The following is a 14,015-nucleotide window of genomic DNA, read 5'->3' on the forward strand; positions in this document are numbered from 1 at the left end:
GTCACAAAGACTTCAAAACCCTGGCAATGCCAGCAATCTGTTATACAACCAACAGGTTCAGAGCATGGATGTTGAGTGCCTATATCCTCTACACTGAGAAGTTAGAGCAGCAGGAGTCTCCCAGCCCCTCTACTTCCCCATCCCTGGGTTTATTATTCCCAGCCAGCACATACATAAACTTTTGCTCCTATGTCACTTCTGAGGCCAAATGGAGAGAGAGAAGCAGAGCAAATCCCAGCAGGGGCATATGCAAATGCTCAAAGTGTGAGTACAAGGCATTCTGTGACATCTCTTGTGCAGTCACAGAAGCAGGGACATTTGCTTTAAGTGTTGTCCACATCTCCTCCTATCACATATATCATACTTTGGGCAAGTTTTATGCACAGAAGGAAAACCCATGCTGAGAAAGGCAAATGTTTAAAGTAACGCCACATCTATAAAAGTCATGTTCCCCTATAAATCCCTCCACTCTGGATATTTTAGCTTCACACTTCACATAGACTGCTGCAGCTGAGCTGCCTCTACAAACAGATGGGATTTCCTTGGCCACAGGCTCAGATGGAAACCCTGCATGCACTGCTGCTGCAGGAAAGCTTCTGGATTTTGAAGAGCAAATGTAGGTGCCCTGAGGCAACCTGCCATCCTCTAATGCCTCTGGGAAGCCAGGCTTTCCTTATTGCTCCTGAACAGACAGAGGAAAGGCCATAGAAATTTTACTTAATTTGTCACATCCACTTGGGTGTAGGGAAGCAGGGGGGGTTAAAAGGATGCACTCCAACCTGCATTTGGCTGGATTTGGTGCATCTCTTCTGACAGTCTTTGCACCACCTTACTTAATGCATATAACCTAAATCCTGAGTAGGAAACATTGGTTTTACGGGTTGTTTTGACAGTCTGGAGAAAAAGAAATTCCTCTGGAGGATGAGTCAAAACAACTAATTCAGAGAAGGAAAGTGAGCACTAGAAATTGCGTGGATACAGCTTGGTGTGGTGCTTATGCAAACAGCTGGAGATGCACCTGCCATGGCAGGAGCAGCACAGAGACTCTACCAAAGCCTTTCCCAGTAAGCATGGAGATATGTGAAACCTTAACAGAATCAAGAGCAATGGCACCAAAATCAGCCGAGATGAAGGACAGGGACTTGATGAGGGACATCTGCATCTGCAGAGAGCCAAGCTCCTGAGCTACACCATGAGCCCAACCCAACCTGGAACCTCAGCAAGGAGTTGGTAGCTGTGCTCCTTCCAAGCCAGAAGAGAATAATAGATTATAAAGGCTGAGAAAGTCCACTAAGATAATGTAGTCCAAGCATCAATCCATCACCCATGCCTACTAAAGATGGGCATGCTCACTGGAGGTGACAGAGCAAGAGGTGACAACGTGTAGGCAAAGCAGAGAACAGGGCTTGTTGTTAATTTAGGGCACAGGCTCCTACAGAGGTGAAGTGGAAAAGCTTCAGTGAGGGTGGGGAGACCAAAGGCAAAGGCATGGCAAAACAAATATCTACAATCTGCAGGTGCTCTCTGGCTACCATCAGCATGCTGAGAGAGAAGCTGATGAGGCAAAATGCTGGGGAGACCAATCAGCAGCTTCAAATAACAGACTGAGGGCACTCACATCTGGTTGACGGGTTTGCTGCTCTGATAGTCCCGTCCTGCTGTCCTGGGCTTTGAGTGCTGTGTGGGCTGTAAATCCTGAGTGGCTCCAGACAACCCTGGATACAGTACATGGGCAGCAGACTGCTCTGAGCACGACAGAGTTTGGTAAAAAGGTTCTGGGCTGCCATATTTCAGGGATCATCCTCCTGCCTGCCTGAGTTTAAATGGCTCCAAGCATGCAGGGAATTAATTTCTACTTTCCATAGAAGACAAAGGCTGCTGCTTCACTCCAGTATAACCCCTCCAATAGGGTCCTGCTCCTGAATTCTCCCTAGAAACGCTGGGTCATGGAAACATAGGGTCATATTTAATGACTCAAGTCTCTCTCTACAGCTTTGCTATGCTTTATATACACACAAAAATATCTGCTGGAGAACTTATTGCCTTCTACAGGGAAAAGCTTTTCACACAGGATGGCTTACAATGTTCATAGAAAATAAGGTCTCCAAATAAGGGTGAATCTCCCAGTGCACATAAGCCTGCAGCTCTCATCCCAGCATGATTTTGAGAGGTGATGAAGGAGGCAGAGCTGCTCAAGTGACAGCCATAGCAGCTCTGGACACTTTGTCCCCAGGCTGATGAGTGCCATGTGGTGAACTCTAAGAAGAACCTAAATTGGAAGGCATGCACTCAGCTGCTGGTTCATGTAACAACGGTGGCTCTCAGCTGTTTAATCCTAAATTAATAAGTGTGTTGGAGGGGGATAATTACATAGCACTGCACAGTGAGCACACAGTGACACCTCTGAGTTTAAAAAGAGAAATATGTTCAGTCACAACCCCGTTTTCTTTTTGGCTTTTTTGTGAATAATTGCCTCGTGATCTGCAAATTCTAGTAAGATCCTGCTGTCACGTGCTCTTACCTGTAAAATCTGCTTTATTATTGATTAAATATTTATGGCTAGGTATCAAGTGTGTCTGTGTAAGTCTCTACTACCATTTGCATATGTGCTTTTCTAACAGTTTGAAAATCCTGTAGATATTTATTTTGTTTTTATTACAGTTCTCTGACACTCAAGTTTAATATGCTTCACCAGTTTTGTATTGCACCCCATTAGCAATAACAAGAGCCAGGACCTGGACAGTCCCAAATAGTAGATGAGATTGTTGAGGCACTGGCACAGTCTTCCCAGGAGGTGTTCAAGGTCCATCCCTGGAGATGTTCAAGGTCAGGTGGGATGGAACATCATCAACCTGATCTAGTGCCTAAGTTGGCAACCCTGCCTGTGGCATGGGATTGGATAGATAATCTCTGAAGTCCATTCCAACTCAAACCATTCTATGATACTATGATGCTATGATGCTATGATGCTATGATGCTATGATGCTATGATGCTATGATGCTATGATGCTATGATTCTATGATTCTATGATTCTATGAACTGAATTGCCTCCCACCCCTCCAGCAGTAGCAGCTTATAACATCCGCACCAGAAACCATCCATACAAAACCATACAAATTGCCTGACATCACAGTAATAATAGAGACCAACAACAACAAATGCATTGTGAAGAAATCCAGACCTGGGCTCCAGTCTACTGTCTTAACTAGCACACTTCTGTTGTCTTTTGGCAACGGTAATTTTGGAACAGCAAAACAGCAATTATTTTGAGCTGCGTTATCTGAACAACTTGTTCTCATTAAGTAACACACACACTTCACACCTAATCAAAGCAGGCAGATAAAATGAGCGTCCTAATCAGCGGAAAGGAACTGGATGTCTCCTTTACAGAAAGGGCAATATTCAGTTAGTGGAAAAGCAAGAACTAGTTTCCCCATGCTTCATTTCCTCTCTCTAAGAGAGATAACAGGAAATATGTCATTTTGAGAGTTTTCTGAGCTGATATATTCAAAAACTAGGAAAGTCTATATTCAGAGTTTGGATGGTGCAAGAATGGAAGCAGTAGGGGAGCCAAGATTTGTGGTCAGATTCTTCAGTTTCATGGAGTGATCTCAGTGCTTCCCTGTGCAAATTCAGAGGTTGAGACTAGAACACACAGTTTTCCATGAATGGTAATGCTGTGCATTGTCTGCCATGGTATCCCTGCCTCCAGCAATCTGGAAACTCATTTTCCAGGAAGGATCCTGCAGAAATTGCCCAGCATTGGAGCGTATGATAGGTTGAGCTTTCAATAATTAGAAGTTTAGTCAATAAAAGTTTGTAATACAAAATCTGCATCTCAATCGTGTCACAGATTAAGGCATATAAATCCACATTATCCAAAAAAAAAGGAAAGTTCCAGGTGTGAATGTTTGGGGCAGACAGGTTAGTGGCATCCAGGGGATTTGGGCGTGTGCTGTGTCTCTTTTGAGATAGACAAGAGGAATTTTCAGAGATGGGAAGATCACGGATCCTACTCAAAATGGGGACACTTTTAGAAATCTGACTACATGTCTCATTTGCCAAGAGTTTGCTCTAAGTCTTATTTAAAGACAAAGGTAATCTTGTTAAATGTGCTGAAACTTTATTCTCTGCTGAAGAGAGGAGAATAGAATGTAGATGATCATACATAGGGTTGCACTCTCAGAGGTTTATAACACTGGATAGAGGAATCTATGTGGCATTAAATAATGATTATTCTGTTTCTGTCTGTCTTGCAGGGCAAGCATACACCTGGTCAAGTGAATGAAAGTGGAGTGGTGCTCTACACATGCCTGGTAAATTACAAAGGACAAAAAACATTTAATTCCTTGTAAAAATACCCTCTTGGAGCCATGTATTTGTTGGCTAAGCACTGTCAGATAATTATTTGTCATCTAGATGGGACAACTGTGTTCTCTGTTAGGTGTGTGGTCACTGACACGTTGGCATTGGAAGGGTATAGGCATGATCATGCTTCTTCCTGGTGCAGACACAAGAATTTCGGCTTTTTTGACCATGGGGCAATCTACACTGCACCTGGCATGATGGCTGCTGATGCAAGCAGCCTGTCCCTGAGGGGTAAGAGGGTATTAGCTGAAGAATTAGCGGGACTCATTGACAGGTCTTTAAACTAGGAATGAAGGGGGAAGGGGGCAAAATAAAGGCTACTGGGGTTGAACGGTTCATTCGAGGGATTGTACCAAACTCTGTGGGCAATGATGGCAGAGTGCAAAAGGAGGGAGTAGGGCAGGGGGATGCTGGGGATGCTGCTGTTCTAGCGGATCCTGGATCGCTTATGAAGGTGGTGAGACGGACAGCCCGGCTGAAGTGCCTTTATACTAATGCACGAAGCCTGAGTAACAAGAAGGAGGAACTGGAAACTGTGATGCATTCTGAAAGTTATGACATTGTTGCTATCACAGAAACATGGTGGGATGACTCCCACAATTGGGATACTGCCATCGACGGCTATAGACTCTTTAGGAGAGATAGGAGAGGTAGGAAGGGTGGGGGAGTTGCTCTCTATGTCAGAGATTGGATAAACTGTGAGGAGCTCCCCATGAGAAACAGTCAAGAACAGGTTGAGAGCCTGTGGGTTAGGATTAGAGATGGGACTAATAAAGGTCAGCTGGTATTAGGGGTATACTACAGGCCACCTGACCAAGGGGAGGCTGCTGATGAGGCTTTCTTGCTCCAGATGCGTGAGGCGTCTGCCTCACGGGCTCTTGTCCTGGTGGGGGACTTCAACCATCCGGACATTTGTTGGAAAAACCACACGGCGAGCTACAAGAGCTCCAGAAGGCTCTTGGAATCCATTGATGATAGCTTTCTGGTTCAGGTATTGGACAGACCGACCAGAGGTCAAGCGTTGCTGGACCTGCTGCTCACCAACGCTGAGGAGATCATCAAAGGCGTCAAGGTTGGAGGATGCCTAGGCTCCAGCGATCATGCCCTGGTTGAGTTTGTGATCTCAAGCGATGTGGGCCTGGTAAAGAGCAGGACCAGGACGCTGAACTTTAGAAGAGCAGACTTCAAGCTACTCAATGGAATGCTGGCCAAGATCCCCTGGCGCACTGCCCTCAAAGATAAGGACGTTGAGGAGAGCTGGCTGCTCTTCAAGGATGCCCTCCTGGCAGCACAAGAGGTCTCCATTCCCCTGATTAAGAAAGTGGGCAGGAGAGGTAGAAAACCGGCATGGCTCAGCAAGGACCTGCTAAGAGAACTGAGGGTGAAGAAAGGGGTGTACAAGCTCTGGAAACAAGGCTGTGTCACCTGGGAAGAATACAGGGATGCCGTCCGGACTTGCAGACGTGGGATCAGGAAAGCCAAGGCGCAGGCAGAACTGAACTTGGCCAGGGACGTGAAAAACAATAAGAAAACCTTCTACAGGTACATTGGCCAGAAGAGACAGGCCAAAACGGGCGTACCTACTTTGGTAAATTTAAAAGGAGAAATGGCTTCAACAGATGAAGAGAAAGCTGAGGTGCTGAATGAGTTCTTCACCTCGGTCTTCACTGGTGGCCAGGATTCTAGTCTTTTTCACGTCCCTAAGTCTTGCACCCCCATACCTCTATGTGGGGACAAAGGAGGTAAATCCCTCCCCACTGTAAGGGTTGAGCAAGTCCGAGAGTGCCTCCTTAGACTGAATGAGTATAAGTCTATGGGGCCAGATGGCGTGCATCCCAGGGTCCTGAAGGAGCTGGCTGAGGTGGTTGCTGAGCCGCTCTCCATCATATTTGAGAAGTCGTGGCTGTCAGGTGAGGTCCCGGACGATTGGAGGAAGGGTCACATCACTCCCATTTACAAGAAGGGGAGCAGGGAGGACCCGGGTAACTACAGGCCGGTGAGTCTCACCTCCGTGCCTGGGAAGATTATGGAACAGATCCTCCTGGACAATATGCTTGATCACATAAAGAACGAGCACGTGATCCTAGATAGCCAGCATGGCTTCACCAGGGGAAGGTCATGCTTAACTAATCTTGTGGCCTTCTATGATGGAGTGACGGCATTGGTGGACGAAGGGAAGGCAACTGATGTCATTTACCTGGACCTGAGCAAGGCCTTTGACATGGTCCCCCATCACATCCTCATCTCCAAACTGGAGGGAAGTGGATTTGACGGGTGGACAACTAGATGGATAAGCAATTGGTTGAAAGGCCGCAGACAGAGGGTGGTGGTCAATGGCTCTATGTCCAGGTGGAGGCCGGTAACGAGCGGTGTCCCTCAAGGGTCTGTCTTGGGACCGGTGCTCTTTAACATCTTTATTAATGACATCGATGAGGGAATGGAGTGCACCCTCAGCAAGTTTGCTGATGACACCAAGCTGAGTGGTGCAGTCGATACGGTGGAGGGAATGGAGGCCATTCAGAGGGACCTTGACAGGCTGGAAAGCTGGGCTCGGGTGAACCTAATGAGGTTCAATAAGGCAAAGTGCAAGGTTTTGCACTTGGGCCGGAAGAACCCCAGGCACCTGTACAGGCTGGGGGGAGTTGTCCTTGAGAGCAGCTCGGCAGAGAAAGACCTAGGGGTCCTGATAGATGAGAAACTTAACATGAGCCAGCAGTGCGCTCTGGCAGCCCGGAAAGCAAATGGGATCCTGGGCTCCATCAGGAGAGGGGTGGTCAGCAGGGATAGGGAGGTGATTGTCCCTCTCTACTCTGCTCTTGTGAGGCCCCATCTGGAGTACTGTGTTCAGGTGTGGAGCCCTCAGTACAAAAAAGACATGGAGATTTTGGAAAGGGTCCAGAGGAGGGCCACGAAGATGATCAGGGGGCTGGAGCACCTCCCCTATGAGGACAGGCTGAGGGAGTTGGGTTTGTTCAGCCTGGAGAAGAGAAGGTTGCGGGGCGACCTCATTGCAGCCTTTCAATATCTGAAGGGAACTTACTCCCAGGAGGGGAGTAAACTCTTCATAAGGGCTGATAATAGCAGGACACGGGGAAATGGTTTTAAGTTAAAAGAGGGAAGATTTAGGTTGGATGTTAGGGGGAAGTTTTTTACTAGGAGGGTGGTTAGGTCCTGGAACAGGCTGCCCAGGGATGTTGTGGATGCCCCGTCCTTGGAGGTGTTCAAGACCAGGTTGGACGAGGCTCTGGGCAACCTGATCTAGTAAAGGTGTATGTTTGGTGGCCCTGCTAGGCAGGGGGGTTGGAACTACATGATCCTTGAGGTCCCCTCCAACCCAGGTCATTCTGTGATTCTGTGATTCTGTGATCTTCTTGGCTCCAGAGATACCTGGTAGAGGATGCATGCAGGTGGTTGGGTGTTATAGCCCCAAGACCAAAATTTTCAAGCGTGACCAAAGGAATAACTCCCAGCAATAGCTCTCATTAGGATATGGATGAATAAACTAACTGTCCTTTAGTCCATGTTGATCAACAGGGACAAAACAGGGGCAAGCACTTGGGCACTAACATGCCGATGGTCCCACCTCTTCTGTACTTACATGCCAACAAAACATTAGAAAAGCAAGATGACAAATACAGAAGGAATTTTTATAGAAAGGACAGGAAATATTTATTCTCATTCATTGTCTGCAACAGAAATTAATGGGAATTTGAGCTGGTGTGGGAGAATGTAACAAAACTAAGCACTGTAGGGATTGTTTGAGACCCTTTCCTGCAGGTATTTTAGGCCTCTTTTCATCAATTAGATGTGATTTAGGCATAATACATGCAAACTGCAGCACAAGCTCAGCTGGAAAGGCTGGATGACAAATTTGTTTAATCTGATTCCAACACATACAGATCTCCCAATTCTGCCTTGGTCTGTTTAATGTTGTTAATAAACAAATTACTGTGCTGATATTCAGCACCTACAGGTCTAGTGGCAGCTGATGTTATTGAAAGACAACACAAATGTGATCTACTCTGCTCACTCAGTATATCTGTAAGCCATTTCAAGTGAAGAAGCGCAATAATAATAATATATTTTTTTAAATTGCATAATTTTGAGTCTTTTTCCTTCCACTCCCCACCCCAGAGATTCTGCTACTTACTAACTTTTCTTTATTTAGTCCTTTCCTAAAATAACCTTCTTCCACTGAGAAACTTGCAAGTGTTTGGGAAGGGGAGGAGTTGTTTGCTGTTGTATTGGAGGGAGAGAAGGGAAATTATTTCCTGGCTGAGATTTATGTGTCAAGTTTTAGCTTGCAGCCAGACTTTTTATCCAAGTTATAAAATCTGAAGATAATTCCAACTCTCCTCCTCACTGACTTTTATGAAGTAATTCCTGATATGTGTCAAAATAAAAGAAGGCATTGCACTGCAGAGCCTTTCAATGGACATGAGATCTACATTTGCATAGAAGCAAAGGGCAGGAAAAGACATCACTCTAGAAAGAGCTGGTCATCAGAAGCAAGGAGCTCAACTGCAGGTTACTAAAAACTGGTCTATCCATTGTCAAATCCGCAAGCAAGAGAGAGGAAGCACACAATTCTTGCACTTGTCAGTGCATAAAACGAAGATGAGCTTAGTTGAGGCATCAGAATCATTGGAAATTTCCATAAATACCGTAAAGGGGCTTTTGATCTGCTGAGACTATACTGCTCATCTCTGGAAGGTGTTTTGATCCTTCAAGCAAAAGAATACTGAGCCATGGGAACTGCTGTGCTCCTTCTTCCTTTCTGTCACATTTGCCAGACCAGGCCAGATCATGCTGGGACAGTGAGGTGACCAGAGCAGTCGCCTATGGTCTGGCTCAGAAGGAAAAGCACAGAGGTTGCAGAGATGAGTAACCACATCTACTTGAGTTGAACTCACTGAGAAGGGGTTAGGACTGTTGGCTGTATCCATACTAGTAAGCTGGAGCAAAGCTTCAGTAAGCTGGGAAAGCTTCATTGAAGAGTAGCCCTCACAATCAGTGCAGCGCAATGCAGCAGCTGCTTGCTTGCCTCCTGTCCTTCCCGATGGGCCGGATCCGACCTCTCAAGGTCTCAGAGCTGAGCTGAGATGCAGATGGGAGGTGGTGATGAATGTGCAACCACTCCAACCCACACGGCTCTGGGGTTGTGTAATCCAATTGTAACACAGAAATAGAAGCTGGAATCTTCCCAAAGAGCCAACTACTACAGGAGCTTGCTGAGTTCCTCTTACTTTCACTGAAAAGTTCAAGCAAAGAAGACGGCTGGCTGGGCTCTAAAATAACCTACCATAATTTCCCTCTACTCCCCACCCTGCAAATCCTTATGGTGCTGACATATACGGTCTCCCAAACTCCCACATTTTTTAAGAACAGTTGAACCAAGTGCTGGGAGAAAGCAAATCCCGTGAAGCCACCTTGGCTGTATTTAAATGCCTTCTGGAAAGATCCTAATGCAAAACAGACATTGACGATATGTTTGCACTTGTAACTAAGCGCTGGCTACGCTTGAGCTTGGCTTTAACAAGCTTTCCCCAAAATACCACACATGAAATACAGGCAAAGAGACAAGGATGTTGGTTTCAGAGTTATGTGTGACAGAAGGCAGATGTCTAGAAGCTAAGAGTAGATACGAGGATTTCCATACTCGCTTCCATCTCTGCTATCTACTGTCCACACCTAAGAGCCTGTTTAGAGTTGTTTTGATACTCCAGTTGTGAAGTGGGTCTCGTAGAAACAGCGAGGACACAATCTGTAGGACCACCGTGAGGTGTACAGCATTCAATAAAAGCCACAGATGCTCAGATCTGCTCAGAAATACCAAGGAATGTAGTTTGCCCCCACCTTCTGTTTTGTGTGAGGGGCTGGTAAATGGCAGATCAGAATTGATGCTCTGCTACAGACTCAAGGCAATGAGTCCAAGGCTTGCCAACATGACCAGGTAACAGTTTGGACAAGGTGACAGGAAGGAAATGAAAGCAATGTGATAGTGGACAAATAAACTGCCATTAGTACAGCAGCCACATGACAACTTACATCTACCTTTTGAAGTCAGTTGTATTATTGTTGGATAGGTGAAAGCTCATGCCTTAGGTTGTTTATCTGAATACACAAATTGAGTAAAGACTATTGAAAATGCAGGCCACAACCTTGTACAAGCTTTTGATTGCTGAAGGAAAGTTTCCCAGACATTTCAAAGCTTCATTATTCAAAGGCCTTTTCAGACTCTTAAAATAAAACTGATGTCTTTGTAACAAAAGTCAAGAAACAAGAAAGTTATAAGGATAATCCAACGTGAACACCACTTGATTCAGTTGCTGAGCTGAACACAGAAATCCAGTCTCATTCTTGGGTTTGCAGCCATCCTTGTGCCCTTTTGACTGGACGAATACAAACCTAAATCTGCTCCAGACAATGATGAAAGAAAAGCTCATACAGCAGTGTTTCTCCTTTATTGCTTTATCTTACCAAAGTATATCAATATCCTAAGCTAACAAAGCCAGTTTTATCCAAAAATTTGGAAAAAGGCTTTAGATTTCAAAATCATTTTTTACTTTATTTTGATATTGTGAGCCTCATGAAGTCTACACAAAATCACACATGGAAGAGGAAAACTGAGAGATCCCTCAAATAAAAAGATGGGTAAATATCTTCCCGTATCAGCTCACCTCGATGTTAAATAGCAACAGTAATGATAAATCAGCAGTTCTGAGATGAATTTTGAATCATGGTCTGTGGATGGTGCACAATGAATGCAAATGCAGCTTGCTTGGACTTCAGAATTCCCCATTAAGAAACAATGAAGTTACAGTAAGGGCCACAACAAAGCGTGTCTGTAGGAACTGCAGCTGGGCACTCAGTCTTCAGTGTGTGTATGTTACACATTAAACCCCTCTAGGCACAAATAATTCACACACAGCATCTGCAAGGCCTGCAAAAGTTCAGGGGAAAAGGAACACAGATGGAAGAAAGCCATTGCTCGGCTCTGACAAATTACAATCAATTCCCTGTTACAGATTTTCCATGTCACTGAGGACAATGTGGTGTTATGGGGCACTTTCACTCCTTGTCATCAGCAGGAAAACCTTCCCGAAGGCTACCTCAAAAATTCCTCCCTGGATTTCCATAAGAAGCCTAAAAATTCCCCACAGCAGCTGTGAGCAGATGTTTCTCCAACATCCCTTCTGACAGCTGCTGGACAGCACTGTGAATGGGGCCAGGCCGGCAGGACCCGCGTGATGCACGGCTGCGTCCCTGGCTGGTGGCAGGTCAGCAGTGTGCAGCAGACCTCTGGCTCCTTTCTGCTCCTTGTTTTAACTTCACAGTGCTAATTGAGTGGAAGCAGTTTTCTGGATGCTTTCCCATTTCCTTAATAGTTCAACAAACAGTACTAAGATCATGGAAGGGCTCAGCGTGCATGTTTAAGGGAACCCAGGCTTCACAAGTACTACTTGGCTATCTCTGCTGTGATGGAGATGCATTGGCCTTTGCTTTTCCTCTGTTTTTAAAGCTGCTCTATAGAGTGTTTTATTGCATTTGATGGGGAGCTTTAAAAGGCTCCTGTTCTAAAGTGGTTTTAGAAGACAACCTCCATAAAGCAATGCTTTTCCTCACTCTGACTCTTCAGCTACTGTTGAACTTGGTAAAACTGCAAAGGGCAACTTCCAGTCTTGCTTTCAGGGCTGCTTGTTCATTCCTGTATGAGGTGTATGAGTTTTCCCATGGCTGAAATGGACAAAAATCATTAAGGATGGGCTTTGCAGCAAGAATGTTGAATGTTCCATCACATCATGCATGGCCTCAAAAAACACACTTTATGTTAACCAGTCCAGAAAATATTTGAGAAATAACATATTGAAAGGTCAGGTCCAGTATGGCCCAATAAGAGATTTAGACTAGATATAAGGAAAAAGTTTTTTATGCTAAGAGCAGTGAAGCACTGGAACAGGTTGTCCAGAGAGGTGGTGGATGCCCCATCCCTGGAGACACCCAAGGTCAGGCTGGACGGAGCTCTGAGCAACCTGATTTATCTGTGGTGTCCCTGTTCATTGCAGGAGAGTTGGACCAGATGACCTTTAAAGGTCATCCAACTCTAACGATTCTAAGATTCTATGATTCTAAGAGCAACAAAAGTCAATCTTGATCAGAACAGATTAGCTTATACAATTGAGCTTTTGATCTGATTTCCTGTACAAAACTGTCCAAAGACATCACTTATACTCACTGAATGACCTCAGAAAGTACATATCTTTCCTAGAAAAAATATCCAACCCCTTTTCACTGGTGGGAAATTCATCATGACCCCTGGCAAAGTAAAGGAAAGATTAATTATTTACTTGGGTTTTAAAAATGCTTTCAAGTTGGGTTACATATACATATATTGCTACCAATTTCCAGTTGCAGATAAAAAAAGAAAAAAAGAAAAAAAGAGATCTAAAGCAGAACACTTCTGGTTTGATTTCTGAGTCAGGAAATCCTCTCTGTAAATTGCAGTCTTCCAGGTAAGTCCTACACTCCCACCCACACTACATCCAGGTGTTTAAGGAGGTGCTGCTTTCCTTTCCCGAGAAATGCAGTGGCCTCCAGCAATCCCTAATTAGCACCTTGCAGATCCACAAAGCACTGAATACCACTTGCTTCTCTATCGCTCGATTCTGTAACCAATAATTACATTTTTGTCAGGCTGCCAAGATGCTCACACACACCTGCACACTGCCCACACGGTCCTTACAAAGAGATTTATAACAATTAATTGTAACATTCCTATCACAAATCTCTTATCCCACTTCCAGCAGTGGCATGCAAGTCTGACAACAGGCATGTCTGACTTCCCCCGCTTGTTTACCAAGTTCAAGTCAGTTAAGATTGTCTTCTCTCTGTATCCTTTGATGCTTTGATTCTTTTTTTTTTTTTTTTTTTTTTAACCTGACATCTTAATTTACATCTAGGTGAGGAATGATGCTTTTTTTTCTTCTTGTTCTGTTTTCTCCTAGTTATTTGTTCGTGTCTTCCTGACTAGTCTAGACAGCCCTACCAGTTGCAATTTTCCCAAGATGGATGCTTGCCAAATTGCACATCTCTCCTCCCACAGAAAGTGGGCCAAGTTTCACAAAACCAAACCTCTTCCCACAGCTCACCATTTCCCCAGCTAGTAGTTGTCTTCCAGAGCTGAAGAAGTGAGAACTGAAGGCTTTGTAAGACATTCATCACCTTCAGGACCCTTCCCACTTCCCAAAGGTATCTAATGTCCATGCATCATCCCACATAGCTGCATCCCTCATGCTGGTGTTCCTGCTCCTTCTTTATGCTCACCACACAACATCTCAAGCTGCTAATGCAGGTGAGCACTGCTGTAGTGCTCTTCTTGTTGGTCATGATGCTGCCCTTCTTTGCTAAAGCAAAAGGCTTTGTTCAAATTTGCCTTCTCCCTGATTTGTTTCTAATCTGTTTTGCATTTTATTCTCTTTTTCTTTTTTTTTTTTTTTTTTCCCCCATACCATATTCTGTTTTTACGTTCTTCTCAGTTTTCACTTTCTCTTGCAGGTTGCTGGCACTGTTGACATCCATCTGCACTTAATCTTTTTGGGGTTAAGTCTTACACACAAATATTTGCTTTTCCTGTTGGCACTTTCAG

At 44.8% G+C, this 14,015-nt stretch overlaps 2 protein-coding genes across 5 annotated transcripts in view; one reads left to right on the forward strand and one right to left on the reverse strand.

The window, feature by feature from the left end:
- The window catches only part of CAMK1D (calcium/calmodulin dependent protein kinase ID), a 252,128-nt gene extending 243,718 nt beyond the window's left edge, over positions 1–8,410 (forward strand). Inside the window, exons 1-2 of one of the 3 annotated variants that reach the window (XM_090134780.1) lie at positions 92–616; positions 4,261–8,410. In XM_090134780.1, coding sequence (XP_089990906.1) covers positions 4,659–7,631 — 2,973 coding nt within the window. In that variant the 5' untranslated portion in view covers positions 92–616; positions 4,261–4,658 and the 3' untranslated portion in view covers positions 7,632–8,410. Of the gene's footprint in view, positions 1–91; positions 617–3,016; positions 3,237–4,260 lie in introns of those variants that run through there. The other 2 variants (XM_090134770.1, XM_090134801.1) reach the window with 2 other exon arrangements.
- Positions 1–14,015, reverse strand: part of CCDC3 (coiled-coil domain containing 3) — a 44,563-nt gene that overhangs the window by 11,368 nt on the left and 19,180 nt on the right. The gene's annotated exons all lie outside the window — the stretch shown is intronic.

The sequence above is a fragment of the Phasianus colchicus genome, chromosome 1 (genome assembly GCF_987193195.1).
Source record: "Phasianus colchicus chromosome 1, bPhaCol1.hap1.1, whole genome shotgun sequence".
NCBI classification, from domain to species: domain Eukaryota; kingdom Metazoa; phylum Chordata; class Aves; order Galliformes; family Phasianidae; genus Phasianus; species Phasianus colchicus.